Source organism: Anguilla rostrata, chromosome 8 (assembly GCF_018555375.3).
Source record: "Anguilla rostrata isolate EN2019 chromosome 8, ASM1855537v3, whole genome shotgun sequence".
NCBI lineage: Eukaryota > Metazoa > Chordata > Actinopteri > Anguilliformes > Anguillidae > Anguilla > Anguilla rostrata.
Window position 1 is genome coordinate 48,088,788 of NC_057940.1, and position 17,422 is coordinate 48,106,209.

At 47.6% G+C, this 17,422-nt stretch overlaps 1 protein-coding gene across 1 annotated transcript; it reads left to right on the forward strand.

Annotated features, from left to right (window-relative positions):
- Positions 1-602: 602 nt before the first annotated feature.
- Positions 603-12,848, forward strand: LOC135260214 (tumor necrosis factor alpha-induced protein 8-like protein 2). The gene is made up of 3 exons (XM_064345436.1): positions 603-1,239; positions 9,888-10,217; positions 10,901-12,848. The coding sequence occupies exons 2-3, from the start codon at positions 9,900-9,902 to the stop codon at positions 11,141-11,143; spliced, it is 561 nt and encodes a 186-aa protein (XP_064201506.1). The 5' UTR covers positions 603-1,239; positions 9,888-9,899; the 3' UTR covers positions 11,144-12,848.
- The last annotated feature ends 4,574 nt before the right edge of the window (positions 12,849-17,422 follow it).

Sequence of the window (17,422 nt, forward strand, 5' to 3'; positions counted from 1 at the left end):
GCACACACACACACTCACATACACACACAAACACATGCTGATTCACATACACACATGAACATGCACACACACACACACACACCAAGGCACACACACACACACACACACACACCAAGGCATACACATACACACACATCCACGCACGCACACAAACACGCACACATAAACACACAAACATGCACAGACATGCATGCACGCTCAGGCACACACACACACACACACGTGCATGCACATACACGGATGCACAGAGGCACACACACACACACGTGGATGCATGCCTGCTTGCACACACACATACGTGGATGCATGCCTGCTTGAACACACACATACACACACACACACATGTGGATGCATGCCTGCTTGCACATACACACACGTACACAAACACGCATGTATGCCTAGTTGCACACACACACACACACACACACACACACGTGGACACATGCCCGCTTGCACACACAAGCACGGTCAGACGCATACACAGGCACACACACGTACATACACGTCAGGACAGGCAGGAGAGAGCAAGCGAGAGAGAGAGAGAGAGGGAGGGACACAGTCAGAGAGAGAGAGGGAGAGAGAGAGAGGGAGGGACACAGTCAGAGAGAGAGGGAGAAAGAGGGCGAGAGAGAGAGACACAGTCAGAGAGAGAGAGATAGAGAGAGAGAGAGAGGGACACAGTCAGAGAGAGAGAGAGAAACACAGAGGGGAAGAGCTGAGCTGGGGTGATATATGAGGATAGAAGCAGAACAACAAACCACAGGTCAGTGACAGAAAGAGACCGAGAAAGAGAGAGAGAAAGGGCAAATACTGTGAGAGAGGTACCAAAACAGACAGAGACAGAGGGTTAGAGTTTGTGTGTGAGAGAGTGAGAGAGAGAGAGAGAAAGGACAAAGACTGAGTGAAAGAGCAAAACAGACAGTGAGAGAGAAAGAAGGTAAGAGTGTGTGAGAGTGAGAGAGAAGGAGGACAATACCCTCTCAGGGGCGTGTCAACAACAATTAGTTCCTCAAGGAAGTAGAAGCCTGAGTTTATCGCGAAGTCGAGTCGGCGGAAAGCTAACGGCAACCCCGCCGCTCCGCGGACTCTCCTCTGGATTCCCGCCTTCCCGCTGCCGAAAGCGCCGAGACCGAACACCTGACCCCCCCCCCGAACGCCGTCACCCCCCCCGACCCCGCCTCGATCGAACGACGCGCGCACCTCAGCCGGAGAGGGCAGCAGCCCGCGGAACAAACTCGGGTGAGTTTACCACAGTGTCCCCACCCGCTCGTGAGTTTGTGCTTTGCTTCAGCGTGGGGGTGAAGGTGGGGGGGGGGGGGCGTGTGGGGAGGCGGGGTGGTGAATTGGGGGAGGGGGGTTCTAATAGCTGACAGCTAAAACTGCTGCCGTTACTTCCCCCTTCCCGCTGGCTGTGAGTTGTGAAAGTGCGGTTTTGAAATACGTCTGCTGCTAGGTACGCCGTTACCCCCCCCCCCCCCCACGCCCTGGAGCTCTTTCACCCGCCTGGCTTCCGTCCCCGTACGCTGAGGGGGGGGAGAAAAGGGAGAGGTGGAGAGAGAGGGGGGGAGAGGTGTAGAGGGTGTAACTGCTGCGGGATCCTTATCCGAGCGGTATGTAGGTGATGGTGGTCGGGGGGCGGGGGGGGGGGAGGCGAGGGGGTAGCGGAATGCACATGGGAGGCAAAAGTTGTGTTTCTGTCACGCCGGTCTCAGACGCCGGGTTTCGCGTTAACTGTTCCCAGGGCTACGAGCCGAAATGGCGGGTGCGAGCTGGGGCAGGCCGCAGCTGGTCGTCAGGGCGCCGCGATCAGACATCCTGACCCGACCCGACCCTGACCCGCGGTCGTACAAACGTTTCGGAAACAGGCCCTGCTGGGCCCGCGAGCTCAGACCTGCCGTCTCAATGGTAAACGGACTGCATTCATCTTTTATCCAAAGCGCTTTACAATTGATGCCTCCCATTCACCAGAGCAGTCAGGGGTTAGGTTTCTTGCTCAGGGAAACACTTCAACATGCCCAGGGCGGGGATCGAACCGGCAACCCTTTGACCGCCAGCCGACCGCTCTTTACCTTCTGAGCTATGCCGCTCCTGCAGTTATTTTACGGCACAAAGAACGATCGGGCGACAGAAAGGATGCTTTCGTTGCGCAGAGCGGAGGCGCAGGAGAACCCGCGGTGCGGAGCGACGCGGCGCGTCTGCCACGGCCGGCACGTCGGCCCAAACGAACGCGGCGCACACTTCCTCCCGCGGGGCGAATCCTTCCGAACGACGCTCTCCCCCGCCGCGCCGCCGGCGCTGCGCGGCCTCGGCCGGTTCAGAGGCCTCGCGCCGCCGCCGGAGCCCGAGATTACCGGCAGGAAGTCGTTTACTCCTGCCGCAAATCACCGGTCCGAAAACAGGGCCAAAGGTCAGCGAGTGTTTACACGAACCCCAGAGAGGACGGACTGATTTTTGGAAATGAAAGCCGATACATAGACCAGCAGCAGGTTCGGTTAAACGTCATGATGCCAGGGGGGGTCACTGGGGTTGGGGTTGGGGTGGGGGGGGGGAGGGGGAGCGCTTAGCGTTGACACGGGTTTCGCCATGTCTTGGGGGGGCCTTGTGTGAACCTTCTCGGGTCACATCAGTGTAGTCACTGCCTGAACCGCAGTCACCACGGTCACCGCGCTCAGACGTCACGGGCAGGACCGCTGCCAGCACGCAGCTCTGCGCCTGGCACAGCTGGTGCGCTCGCTGCCAGGATCTACGGCAAAACAGAAGGGACATTAGACCGGGCCAGTCCACTGTTTAGTCGGGGGGTTTAATGACAGCAGTGGGTCATGCACGGGGGCAGTACAGGCCAGGTAACACTGACAGGTGTGTGGGGGGGGGAGGGTGGAGTTGGGGTCGTCATCTGTCACCCCGCATGTTGGATGTGTGGACACCATCTGTGCCCCTCGCTGCCCCCAAAGAGTCACAGACATGTGCTGTACCCCGAATATGTACCACACCTGTGTGAGCTACTGGTACGTCGAAGCAACTGCAATATGAAATCAGCAAATAAAAGGTTGAAGGTAAAATAAACCCATCTTCTGTCTGTGCCTTCATACATTAATAATACACCGATATTAGTACAAATATATAAATACTGTATGACGAAAAACATCATTTTAAAACGGGGCCTAAGAGAAGGGGCCAGAGTGGCAGAACGTGTAGTCACAGGGGTAGGCTCAACATTTACCGTAGACCACGCAGAGGATTTAAAAAAAAAATTAAAAGCAAACTTCATAAACACTGAAAGAGGTGACTTGACGAGCAGACGCCGTGCGCAGAAATCACTTCCTCCTGAAGCTGGCTTCCGCCCGGTCTCCGTGGCAACGCGCTCGATTGGCAGCGCCAGAGAGGAAGTAGCCACGGCGGCGGCTCTTTCGGCTGCGATCGGGCCGAGCGAGGACCGTTGCTTTTTAAAAAATACATATCGGGTCACAGGGATACTCGACAGGCACAGCGCAGTTCCCCAAAGTCACGAATCGAGCGGTGCTCCTCGGGGTAGAAAAACTAACTGCTTGAATTGCGCAAATTATCAGCACGCACACACACACAAAAAAAGACAGACTCAGACATCTCAGAAGAGCCCGTGGAGTAAATTGGAGGCTGAAGTATCTGGAGTGCCGCTGACACACTCGTCGGTTTGACGGAACTGAGAGAACAGGAAGCGGTTTCCAGGCCCCGCCGGCGGCGGCGGCGTTCGAGCTGAAGTGCAGCCGTCAGCAGAGGCGGACAAATCAAGGTTCAGAAAGTAAAAGTTCATCCCAGGATTTTGTTCCTGTCACCCGGATTTGCTAATGAGCGCCATTCTTCAGCCAGGAAGGTAGAGCTAAATCAGCTGGCTGGAGCTCAGGGGGTGGATGAAATACACGGCGGGACTTTTACTTTCTGACCCCCTGGATTGTCCGCCTCGTTAGCCCGTTAGCCCGTTAGCCGCGCCGCGTCAGCGAGCAGAGCGGCTCCTTCTCCCCCCGCCGCTCGATCGCGGTCCGGTGGTTTGAGCGGGCCGACTGCGCGCCGATCGGACGCGAAAGCAGGCCCGGCGTTTACGCAGAGCCGCTCAGACCTCGCCGACGCAGTGGAGCGCGTTCCGCTGCAGCGGTGCGGCCCGGACGTGAACGGAAGGGCGCGGTTCAATTGAGCGCCTTTCTCCGCGTCACCGCGGCGCTCGCGCTCTCGGCCCCGGGACAGGCGGAAGCGCGATTCCTCCGGGCCCGTTTCGTCGCAGCTGCGTCTCACATTAATTGGGCAAGAGCGCCCACCAGCACGCGCTCTCCTCCGAATCGCTCCATTTACCCGCTCCGCCTTCGGCTAGTTTTCCTTATTGATTTTTCCGGTGCTCACATTTATTCGGCTACCATACCTCTTCTTCACTTTAAAAACGAGCCCTCTACCAGGCCCTGGTCTTTTTTCTTCATTCTATTCCAGATCTATTATTCAACAACACCAATTTTATGGCTAATGCAAAGTGTGCCCCGTTGTTTGTAGGGTTAGGTGTTAAGTTGCCAGGATTTTGTGTCTACGTTGGGGGGTCGGCTCTGGGTCCAACTAGGAACACGGGTCTGGTTATCCGCGAGTCTGTTTAGGTTAGTGTGGTAATCCATGAGTCTGTTTCGGATAAGGTTTGACAATTTGCGAGTCTGTTTTTGGTTAAGGTGTGGTAATCAGAGAGTCTGTTTGGGTTAAGGTGTGGTAATCTGAGAGTCTGCTTGGGTTAAGGTGTGGTAATTTGCGAGTCTGCTTGGGTTAAGGTGTGGTAATTCGCGAGTCTGCTTGGGTTAAGGTCTGGTTATCTAGAAGTCTGTTCGGGTCTGGTAATTCACAAATCGGTTCTGGTTCAGGCAGAGGTGGAAATCCAGGTTCTAAAAGTAAAAGTCCTCCATAGTGCTTTGTTCTGATCACCCAGATTTGCTGATCAGCACAGTTCTTCAGCCAGGAGGTAGAACTACTCAGTGACTAAGTTCATGGGTAGAAGAATCACAATGCAGGACTTTTATTTTCTGACCCCTGGACTAGGCTTTGGGTTCAGGTCTGGTTACCCAGAACTTTGTTCAGGTTTGGGTCTCTGTCAAACGTAATTTATCCACGTCAGATTCAGATAGGAAATCCACGGGTCCGATTCGAACCCATGAAGTCCACTGCCCTGGGAAACAACCTGGCCATTCATGTGCCATGAAGAGGAGAAAAAAAAAACATACAGCCAATCACAGAAGGCCAGCCACCAACAGCCAGACAGTGATTGGCTGATTCTTAGCTGTGCATAAGATAGCATGAGGCCTGAGAGTGAGCCATCGTAATTCACATCTGAACCCAGAGAAACCCACATCGGTGGTAGGGGTGATGGTTAACTGCTGAGGTAAAGATTCCCTTCTTTAACCAGCCTGTTTTCAAAGAGGACTACAAGCATGTTTTCATCAGCGTAAACCACAAACTCATTTTCTCCTACTTGTCTGTACTGGTAAATACATTTTGTCAGTCTCTCTCTCTCTCAGTCTGTCTGCACACTGCGCACAGGAAGTCAGCAACTTCCTTAAAAATACACAGAGCAAAAAAAACCTGAGGGCGTTTTTTTAGGTCACCGTGCTGATCTTAAACATGTTCTCGAACGTGCTAACTTGAGATTTAAGGTAGAAGTGAGAAGGAAAAAAATGCTGAAATAGCAGATGATGTGTCAGATGTTCACAGCTTCTGGATCTGGAGGTTTGCTGATAAAGTCACATCAAACTCGATCACCAGACGGACTCAAGTGGCCCTCATTTTATTCCTCCGCATGTTGATGACTTCATCCATGCTCTAATAATGTCGCTTTTACAACCAGGTCCACCCAGGTGGAAATTCCAGCTACAAGTCCAGCTGAAACCCGCTTCTGCTCCAGCCGGATACCACCTCCATATTTGGTGATAGTCTGTCGTCTGTCGAGTACGGGCTTGCCAGCACGGTTGCTATCTCAACCGCCCTGTTGCCAGCTTGACCGTCTCAAAACCAGCTACAAATCAGCAGACCAGCATACAATCCAGGCCGGAACCAAGATGTAATTTCCACCAGGGTACCCAAATATTACCAAAGAGTTAACCAAACTCAGAACAGGTGTCCGAGGCTCTACAGTGCTCCCATTTTAGGAGCATTTACTCCTGAAAACGGACGGTTGCTAACTGCAAAAATTATCTAGTGGCACATCTGCTAATTTTCCAACTTAGGAGCACATGTGGCTCTATCTAAAAGAATGTTAGCAAAAACACCCTGGGGTTGAAGTCATATTGTATGCCAGACCAAGACAGCCAGCATGATCAAATAAGAGTATTCCTAAGCAGAGAACCATGGGTGCTGGGCATGTTTGATCTAGTTTTAGTCGGGGGTGGGGTGGGGGGGGATGGTGGTGGTGATGCATGCAGAAAATCTCCCGCACAAACCACAAAACAGAATCATCATACATTAGTCGGTGAGTCGCTCTCGGCTATTACAAACCCATTACAGTACCCACTGTGACGGCATGCAGCTCCTCTGCCCAACTGCAAATAGCAAACCTCAGGTATGCAGACCAGAAGAGGCCAGGAGGTCAATGTCTGTTATTGGATATTATTCCCCCACCCCACCCCCCACAAGTGCAATTACTTAACAAACCCAGTCACGTCCAGAACAGGTGAAAATCACAGGTAAATGGATACCCACAGGTAGATTATTAGTACACTTCTTTAAGCAAGATATTAATGAGTTTATACAGTTTAAGTCCTTTATATTGTGATTTTACTTGAAGTTCTAAACCATCAGTAAGTTCATCTCAGTTACACACCTTTGACACCAAAGACAGACTAGACTGCTTCAGTCTCTGAATTCATTCTGCTCGATTAATTACCAAGCCTAATCATTTATGAGTTCTGACATTTTCGTGAAGTTCATTGATAAGCTCTTTAGTCGCGGCTGGTAGCTTTTCTTGAATGCCCAAATGATGCATTTGCAAATGGGCTAATTTGCAAATGAAGAGCCAGAAGTAACTGGTGTAAACAAACATTCAAATACACTACAGCACTAAGGAATGGGGTTCCCCAACACTGTTCTAAAGGGCTCGTATTTGTGAAAAATGGGTATGGCTGACCTTTGACCCTTCTGCTTCAGACAGAGCAAACGCCTCTCTGGAAATCAGGTTGCAGGTACTTGCTTCAAAGAGAAACGGTACTCACTGATTCAGTCTGGCTCCGCCTACTACACAATTTTGAAAAATGCTTCCTGGGATGGGTGGTGTAGGTGTGTCCATCTCATTTGCGTAAAATATTCTATATGCAAATGAATTAATTCAGCACAGCTGTGCCTGGCTCATGAAACTCGATTAAAAATGCCAAACTAGGTGCTGCGGATCAAATGTGAATCAAAGTTTCAGCAATTACTATTTCTCACCCGAAATTTTGTCAGAAATATATTTTACTGGACTGTTTAGATGGATTAAGAGAAAGTTAACGAACAGGCCACCATGTTGTTCTGGTTTGAAAAGGTGGAGCCAAAACCAAGCACTACAGTGTGTCTAACCAATCAGGTGCCAGCTGTATTCTGATGATGTAGTAGTGCTTCCAAAGGGTACTCTGACATCACAATAGGAGCATCCAGAAAGAAAATTTCAAGCATTAGAGAACAGCACCAAGATACTCTTCTACCATTTTATTTTGCCAAATTATATTATTTCAGAAATGCTGAAATAATGGCATGAATTAATGTTTCATTACAAAGGCATACAGACATGTTTACAGCAAGTGTGAGATTTAGAGTGTAATTATTCTTTAAAATGTGTGTCAGCCTCATAAAAATGATTGCAATGCATAAATGGATTAACGCACTTGAATTGCAAGTTATGCAAGAGTTTAAATAATTTGCATTTAAATCACTTAAATTGTGACATAATTCTGATTGTGAAACTAAGTCCTTAAATCAATCGAATCGCGAGTTTTGGAAGTTTTTTGGAACATTTTTTCAACATTCAATAGTCTTCACTGTCACTTCAGACACAGTTCTAGAACACCTTTCAATTACAGCAGTGATTGTTACATCAGCATTACAATGTTCAGTTAAAAATGCTCTGATCACATATGTGACATCACACCTTAAGGGGTTAAAGACAGAATTGCATTTAGTTGTCTAGCCTGTGCACCAACCTTCATCCGGGTAACGTGAACAGAACCACACCTTCATTCGCTGTAGGTTCCAACACACACACACACACACACACACACACACACACACACACAGCTGTACAGCTAGTTTGCTTTGTCTATCCCAGAGACTTAAAAGCCATGGCAACATGCCGCAGAATGTCTGCCAGGAGGATTCACCAAGGCTGTCAGATTGCTCCAATGCAGATTTGGGACCAGCCCGGATTTCCCCCCTCTGGCAAATGGACGGGACGGGGCTGTTGGGATGGACAACATCCCACGATGATAATTATCGAATGCAATAACAGTCGTAGCCCCCATATGGTGCCTTATCTTTCCTTTCATTTTTTTCTTTTCAACTATACCTGAAGCGGATAGTAAACAAACAAAAAAAGCCAAAAAACCATAACCACTTATCTACTGGATGTTGATAAGACAGCCAATCAGCACCAAGGTCGTACAGGGTCCGTGTGATCACGTGATGCGTTTTTGTCGATCACATGGAGCTGCGAGCCCTTACTGCTGATTGGCTGCCTTACGGTCACCCAATAGATAACAGTGGTGCTGTTTTTTTTGTGGAAGCATTTCAAGCGGCCTCTGAAGTTCACTTGTTTATTATCGCATCGGGTATATTCAAAGCGTTCAATAATTATCATCGTGACACTGCATATAGCCTATCCCGACCAGACTATAGCAGGCTCTATGAACGGGAGGATGAGGTGACATCACACCGTTTTGGTAGCTGTGATCTTTTCCATCGTGAACATCATAAAAAGGGATGTGATGTCTGAGTCACACACACACATACACACACACACTCACACACCCACAAGCGCGCGCACACACACACACACACACACACACTGGGAGGGCCAAAGGAGCGTGCAGGGGAAACGTGAGTACGGCAGTCCTGCCAAAAAATACCCCCCCCACTCCTTCCCACCCTCCCTTCACACTTCCACAGGAAACCCCGGACACCCCCATATCCGGCCAGCCCCTCCCCTGCAACGACACAATCACCCTCACCCCCCCCCCCCCCCCCAACACAAACACAGATGCGGGAGCCGAAGGAGATTTACGCTCATGTTTGTTTGGAGGTCTCTCCCGGTATCCACCACCCGCCCAGCTGGCCGATAAGAAATACCCTAACCGAGCAATCCATCACCTGGAACAACTGCTCCTTCAGCAGTTAGGAACAGTGGCAGTGTACTATAATAGGGTAGGACACTGGTCCTGCAACATACATGTCACAGGTTCAATTCTCGGGTAGGACACTGCCGTTGTACCCTTGAGCAAGGTACTTAACCTGCATTGCTTCAGTCCAGCTGTATAAATGGATGCAGTGTAAATGCTACATAAAAGTTGTGTAAGTCGCTCTGCGTAAGAGCATGTGCTAAATGCCTGTAATGTAATGTAACAGTGTCGCCGAATGGGATGACGCTACTCCAGCGAGCATCCATTTGCTTTTCAAACCATGTTTAAAAATGGATACACAAATGGCCACTCATCTTTAAAGTACAGCATGGCTGCGGAGTATTATTCTTGATTTTTATTGGGTGGGGAGGGTAGGGCATTCTGAATAGCTGGTTTGGGGGGGATGAGATCCGACTACTGAAGGGGGCCTAACTAATATCAGGCACAGCCCTTGCAGAACTTGAAAGTTTTTGCTGTTTTGGGGAATCCAGTCCTTCCCTAATAATACTTGACGTCCTTCCCCTTCAGCCCACTGCTTCAATGGAGTCCTTCAGCTCTAAGGACATGGCCATGAAGGCCCAGAAAAAGATCCTGAGCTCCATGGCCAGCAAGTCCATGGTGCAGATGTTCATCGACGACACCAGCAGCGAGATCCTGGACGAGCTCTACCGCGTCTCCAAGGAGCACTCGGGCAACAAGGCCGAGGCCCAGAAGGTGGTGAAGAACCTGATCAAGGTGGCGGTGAAGATCGGCGTGCTCTACCGCCACAACCGCTTCAGCGCCGAGGAGCTGGGCCTGGCCCAGGACTTCAAGAAGAAGCTGCACCAGGGCGCCATGACGACCATCAGCTTCCATGAGGTAAGCTCCTCCGCCACCCAAGGCTTGTTAACACTTTGAAGAGTAGGTTCTTTGGAATTTTTTGTTTGTTTTTCTTTTAAAAATTCTAAGTCAGTGTTCTAGAGCTTCATTCCTTTCTAGTGCCAATAGTGATTATTACATCAGCGCTAGAATTTTCACTTAAGAATGTTCTAATCACCTTATAAAGCTTCCCTCCTCCACTCCAGCATTCTCTCTCTCTGTCTAGTCCCCAACCTCAGGTTCAATTTACACTTACAGTTATCAAAGTAACTTCAGGTAACTGTATGTTATATGGCTTGAAAGCTAGTCCAATTCTGAAGGTAGTGAGCTATCTCATTTGTGGCATATGTTCTCCTGCAACATTTTGTTTAATATATTTTATACTACACATATTACAATCTACAGAGCTGAATATTGCCTAATCAGTGTAGACAAGGGAATGCTCTAAGCTTCATCCTGCAATAAAACGTGGTTGCGCTGTGTGAATGTGCCCCATAGTCTGGACCATGTAAAATATACCAATGCTATGATGTTGTTGTCTGTGTTGGAGAGGGGTGGGAGTAGAGTTTAGATGAAATACTACTGCATGGCAGTACTGCCAACAATTCATCCTGGAATGTTATGGGCATGAACCGGCCAAGGAGCTTTTCGGTCGCAAACACCCTGCTCTCCCCTCGTCCCAGGTGGACTTCACCTTCGACAAGGCGGTGATGGTGGACATCCTGACGGACTGCCGGGACACTCTGCTCAAGCTGGTGGAGAAGCACCTGACGCCCAAGTCCCTGGGGCGCATCAAGCACGTCTTCAACCATTACGCCGACCCGGACCTCCTGACCCACCTGTACGCCCACGAGGGGCCGCTGCGCCCCCACCTCACCAAGATCTGCACCGGCCTCAACAAGCTGGTGGAGGAGGGCAAGCTATGAGCCGGGACGTCCCGGGTCAGAGACTGCAGGGAGGGGGGCGTGGCCAAAAAGGGGGCTACGTTCGAGGACCCTGAGGTGAGAAGGAGTTCCTCCCTTGCCTTAAAATGTGGGGGAAATTCGCACAACAAAAGACAAACAAAAAAAAACGTGGCAAGCTGGATCCGTCCCGTCTGTCGAATGCAAGCCCCGCCCACCATCATTATGACCCTCCCACAGAAACGCCCTTAGCAGGAAGTGAAGAGGGGCCACTCTCGTTGCTTGCGGAAAAAGACGGTACCAAGTGAGGTCGCAGTTTTTTGGGAAAACGGACAACTGTCAGCATTACTGTTTTCAGGAACCACTGTGAGAGTTTTTTTTTGTATGTCAGATTGTCTGTTTTTCTTTCTTTATCTGAGAGGCGAAGTCCGTGTTCTACCATTAGAGCTCCGAGCATAAGAACAGTTTTACTGAGGTTTACAACCTAACCTTAAAAGGACTCATTTCCTACAGCCATCATGCGTCACACAGGATCCCCCATTTGTTTCGCATGTGGACCGGCAGAAGGAACTTGGCAAAGGAGATGGAGCAACTTTGGCTTTGTTAAGGAAGAAATGCTAAATTTTTACAGTTTTGAACGGTATTTCATTGGATATTGTTGCAGCCAAGGTGGATTTCAATGTACTGTTAGTGTGCCTGAGTTATAAAGCCCAGTTTTACCATTTAACATCAATGGGTCATATTTGCCAAATTAAATGTTTACGTATGACAGGGGTGTTGGACTGGAGCCCGCTACAGTGCCTGCACGTTTTCGCGGTTTCCTCTGCACAGGCAGGAAATCCAGGCCTCGGAAACCGGATATGTTGACACTCGCGCCAATCATTGCCATAAATGAATCACTCAAACAAACCAAAACAAACAAAAAACCAGCTGGCCATGCAGACCTCCAGGCCTGGAGTTTGACACCCCTGAGCTATGAGAAGCTCTAAGAAGTAACTGAACCGCACCGCCCTCTAGTGTTACAATTAAGTGTTGCAACAAACATGTTCACATCTGCAGGGTTGCTAAAAAATGCCAGGCTGCTTATCATTCCAACCAATTACTTCACCTGCTGATTTTACCAATTCGCGCACCTTCAACCAGAGAGGCGGGAACTAATTAGCGAAATCAGCAGGTGCATTGGTTAGAATGGAAACCCTCCATGGCACATGATTGGACACCACTGTTTTAGAGAATCCAAAAGACAGAAAGTGACTGTTACCCAGAGATCAGTTTCAAGTACATTACTGCACACACATAAAGACAAATAAATAAATGGTTAAGTGGTTAATTAAAACCCAGAAACCAGTGCCAGCTGGTTTCCTGTCAGTTTATTTTATCTTGGCCATTACTTCCTTTCTGCTGTGCCATGGGAATAGAACAAATCCAGAGCTACTCTGGAGACTGTAAGAATGAAACTCCAGTCTTATGAATGAACCATTAAGATTTATTCCCTCAGAACTGATGAAATGCGATTTGTCATCGCAGCCCGAATATTTTGCATCAAACGCAACAGCGTGTCCTGATAACCTACGATTGTTACAATTTGGCCTAAATTACAAGCTCAAAAAGGTCAGAGCAGTTGCTAATTCTATTAGCTGAATTTACTGTTAAGACTGAGAGGACACAGTATTTAAAGATTTGTGCTACAAGGCTTACCTCCCCTGTAATAAAGTGATATTCTCATTGAGGCAATGTCTGGCAGTTATTTTTTCACCAGATGATATGAAGGTTTGTAAAAGAGTTTATTCAGATAAATAACGGCATAGTTGGTAAGACATAGATGACCTGATTTATTAAGACCTTTAACACATGCGAAAACCTTTTAGCGCATGCAAAACCACTATCATGGCCGGTGACTGGCTGTGGTAATTGTTTTGCACCAATCATTGATTGTGTTATTAGTCTTACATGTGTGAAATGGTTTATGCTGAAGGTCTCAGTAAATCAGGCCCATTAGAGTTAAAGAAAAACACTTCAAATGATTGTTTGAACCAGTTGTAGTGCCAATACACTGACAGTGTGTGGCCCCCTAATAACAAACACTCCACTCTCTCGCTTCCTTAATTCGAGTTGGTAATTGTAGGATTCAATGCTGGATTAAGACCCCTAGGTCTTCATGCATTAAAAGTAAATACCCCTCAAACCCCTTCTCCAACCACAGAACAGATCTCACTTTACCGAACATAGCCAAGTTGGTATGCTGTGGCTAGTGTGCCATAATCACGCACATTTCGACAAAGATCGAACGATCAGACCAGCAGAGATTGGGGTATACCTCCATTACAAGCAAGCAGCACCACCCACCACCTCACTCACATAAAATCACACGGGAACGTACAGCTCAAACCATAACCCCCCGGCCAGCAGCTGCGTACACAGGAAACCACTCAACCCAAAACAAGTAGCAGCATGCGAGAGGCCATTGACACCTGAGAATTAGTCCGCGACACTGAAAATGCCATCTTGAGGTAACCGCGTAGCAGAGGCGAATGAAGCTTTCAGGACAGACCTCACAGACTGGTAGTTTATGTACTAAAGCTGGTTTAAAGCCACCATACAAAGACACTGATAAATTTATCCAACAAAACGTTATCATAGCAGCGCGTGCTGCACTAAATATTCCCCCAATGACTGAGAAACTGCGAACACTAAATGTGTCTTACCTGTATAAGATCTTCTTTCCTGATTTTGTCTTCGCAAACTGGCCGCGCCGTCAAGCTCTCAAAATCAAACTCCCTCCGCAGCTGGGACTCGCTGGTCAGCAATGTTGCTGACCCATGATTGTTCTCAGTTCATCTCCACAGAATGTAATTTCTTGGCCAATAATTTAATCACGGCAACTACACACTGTAGGCCTAATACCTCCTGCCAATGCTGACCCTCTCTTTCCAACCGAGGTAAAGTTGGTTTCATACTGGACATTCAACAGACATTCACATTCGGCATTGTGTGCCTTAGTTAGGGACCTGGCTTTCTTCCACAACCTTTGGTTTCCACAAGTAATTGATTGCAAATTTATAAGCCAAAAAGTTGTGGAAGAAGGCCAGGCATTATTAGAATAATCTGTGATTGGTTTGAGGTGTTTTTGTCAAATATTGGCAAAGTTATTGATCTAAGCAGAATTAACACACAGGTTCCTGATTATGATTGTACTTTTACCTAGGTCCCTACCTAAGGCACAAAATGCCTAATGTGAGCCGAATGTGAATGTTCAATATGAAGCGAACTTTACCTCGGTCTCTTTCCATCTGTCGACCCAGCGGAGCATCCTCAGTGCATACTGACATCGGAGCAAGAGCGCAAACATGCACCTTCTATGTTCGCCACTGATCTCGTGTTGTTATTGATCTTTCCGGTCCGTAAATCCGACAGCAAATGCTAATGCGTGTGTCAATAAAACATTGCAGATCAATAGATCGCTCGTGGGCGGTGAATTTACAATTGTGAAAGCGCACGCGCGTTTTCCCACTTTCCCCACGTAGTCCCAGTCAGTCCCCAAGATGGTGGATATCAATACCAGCACTGGGTAACCACGGCCGGATGGCTGATATCCCAGACCTCCTTGGCGTCTTCATGATTTTAGTTTGTTTTTTTAAACAAAAGAATAATGATTGGGAGCCACTTGAAGTTTAACTTGAAGTTTAGCGTACCCGCTGAGCGCTCGTATGGTGAAGTTTATTTTGTCTGATAGGGCTGCGCCTGCCTATTTGTAAATGTTTTGATTTTGTTTTTGTTTTTTCGACACTAGCACCACACCAAAATGTACATTAGCTATAGAAAATGACAAGTAATGCTATAAATTTGATTTGGAGTAGTGAAAACTGCAGACCTGTACAAAGTGATGGCCACCTGCTCCGCCCACCTCAACCGATAGACCAATCATGACAGTTTATTTTGTTAGTTTTAATTGTGTTCTGATTGGATTCTAATCACGGGGAAATCGAGTGGGAAGAAGAGCACTCTTGTACCGTTATACTATCTCCGAACTCGCGCATGCTTGGGGCCCAAGACACCCATGCAATTGAGCTGGCCCATGTAGAGGTAGTTGAATTATGTTTCACATTTTTGTTACATTTAAAATTGAAACTGCTTAAAACCTAAACCAGTAAGTATAAGATGTCATCCCAAATTAGTCACAGCCTTTAAATCTTGCCAATATCTATTGGGTCAAAGGTGTAAACTGATGAACAGGTGTGATATAAATTGATAATACCATGTTTCTGCACAGTACTGTAATCTGAACGCGTAGGGGGGGAAAAGCCTTTCACAATCTGCTTACAGAAATTAACGGTGTCATGTACTCCGGTCATGAATTCCAGCAAAAACATTTGCATGGATATCGGAACAGATACAGAAAGCCAGACATTCCAAGTCGGACTTCCTGAATTTTGCAGCTAAGCAGTCGCAAGAAAAACGGACATACCCGATGCTGCCGTTTCCAGATATTTGAGACGGCCCATATTGTGTTAATTTACCGCCAACTGTCGAGAGCAGATGGCTCCTGTGAACAAACAACTTTCCAGGCAGATATTAGCATCTATTTATGTGGTTCCAAACCCTGTTCCTGGAGATCAATCGTTCTGTAGTTTTGCATGCCAACTACAACAAAACGCAGCTCATTCAACAGCTGGAGACCTTGTTGAGCTGCTAATTAGTAGAATCAGGTGTGCCCAATCAGGGTTGAAATGAAAATCGACAGAATGTTCGAAGTCCAGAAATAAGGTTGGGAACTACTGATTTATTTGCATACATCATCTTCTGGGATGGCAGCAAAGCATCATGGGTATGGAACTGAAATTGTTCTTTTGAGGTCACAGGTTTGGTTCCCAGATGGCCCTGCCATTGTGCTTTTAGTAAAATACTTAAGCTGAATTACTTTATTAGGAATCCTGCAATATAAATGATTGTAAAGTGTAAATGGTGTTGCTCCGGATGACAGCTTTTGCTACATGTCAGTTTCTTATCTGGGGAGATTCACGGTGTGCTTTCTGAAAGTACGCTGTGCATTCGTAAAGCCAGAGTCAATGAAGGTTAAACACCATTATAAATGGTACATGGCTGTGTTTAGGAATAGAACCCATGTTAACACTGTTCCTTTACCTGGCCACAACATTCAACCCCTCACCTATCAGTCAGGGTTGCCAGATTGGGCAGTTTCTCCCAAAATGTAACCGTTTCTTGAACAACTAATTCCAGGATCCAAAGCAATGCCACATGACAACTGCCTTTATTAATTGAAGGCCCCATCTTTCACCACTAGGTGTCACTGTGACACTTGAACGCAGTGACACTCAGCTGCTCATCCATCCACCTGCCTGCCTAGCGCTTCCCTTTCCTTACCTCCATCAGTGGCCGCCAGTCATTCCACTGTAAGCTACGCAGCCTGCCCCTTGACCTCTGAACCATTCCAACTCTACCTCAGATCATACAGACCTACCAGATGCTCAGCAGTCTTCATGCTGGAAGCTTTTCCTTCCTTTCGTTGAAGCATAAACATTCCAATTCAATGCATCTTCTAATAATTAATTAACAGGTATGACCAAGTACAACACTGTGGCACTGAATGTTTTCGTTATAAAATAGGACCAATAAACACTTGAATCAACAGGAATGTTGTATCCTGTATGTTAAGGAAAAGAGATGACAGAAAGAAAGCAGGAGTTGCGTATCTAGTGGGATTTCTCTACGTCTGTTATTGGCCACCAGGCAATAACCCTGACCCTTGACTTCTGACCTTTGACCCGTCCCTGTATGTTTGACTTGCTCTTGGTGCTTTCTTCCCTTGAAACCTATATATATATATAACTATATATCAGACATGGGGCAAATACATATTCATTTTGGATTAAAATAGTTTTCTGTGCTCTATTGATCTTACCTGGCATATGTCATATTGGCAAGTGAGCCTGCCAATATGACCAGAAGGCAGAGTTTGCACTTTTTGAGAGTATTTAATTGGTTACAATACACCACACAAGATCAGTAAAGACTAGAAAAGTATTTGCCATTCCCTAACACGAAGTCCAACCATTTTAGTTATTGATGTAGGATTTTAGGGCAAATTTGTTAAAGGCTAAAATAGGGGACCTGTTATTGTACACCTCTCCCCATCCTGACAGCCTAATAAAGAACGAGCACAGGTGGAGGATCCTCCCAGGCTCAACAGCACCACCTGCTGGACAGAGCGGGACAGCATTTCCTATTTTCTGCGCTCTTTGTGTTGGCTCTGTCACTGGAGACTAAGCCCCGGACAGCTCACTT

Coding starts and splice junctions, on each gene's coding strand:
- LOC135260214 (XM_064345436.1), top strand. CDS start 9,900: ATGGAGTCCTTCAGCTCTAAGGACATGGCCATGAAGGCCCAGAAAAAG. Junction 10,218..10,900: donor CGACCATCAGCTTCCATGAG/GTAAGCTCCTCC, acceptor CCCTCGTCCCAG/GTGGACTTCACCTTCGACAA.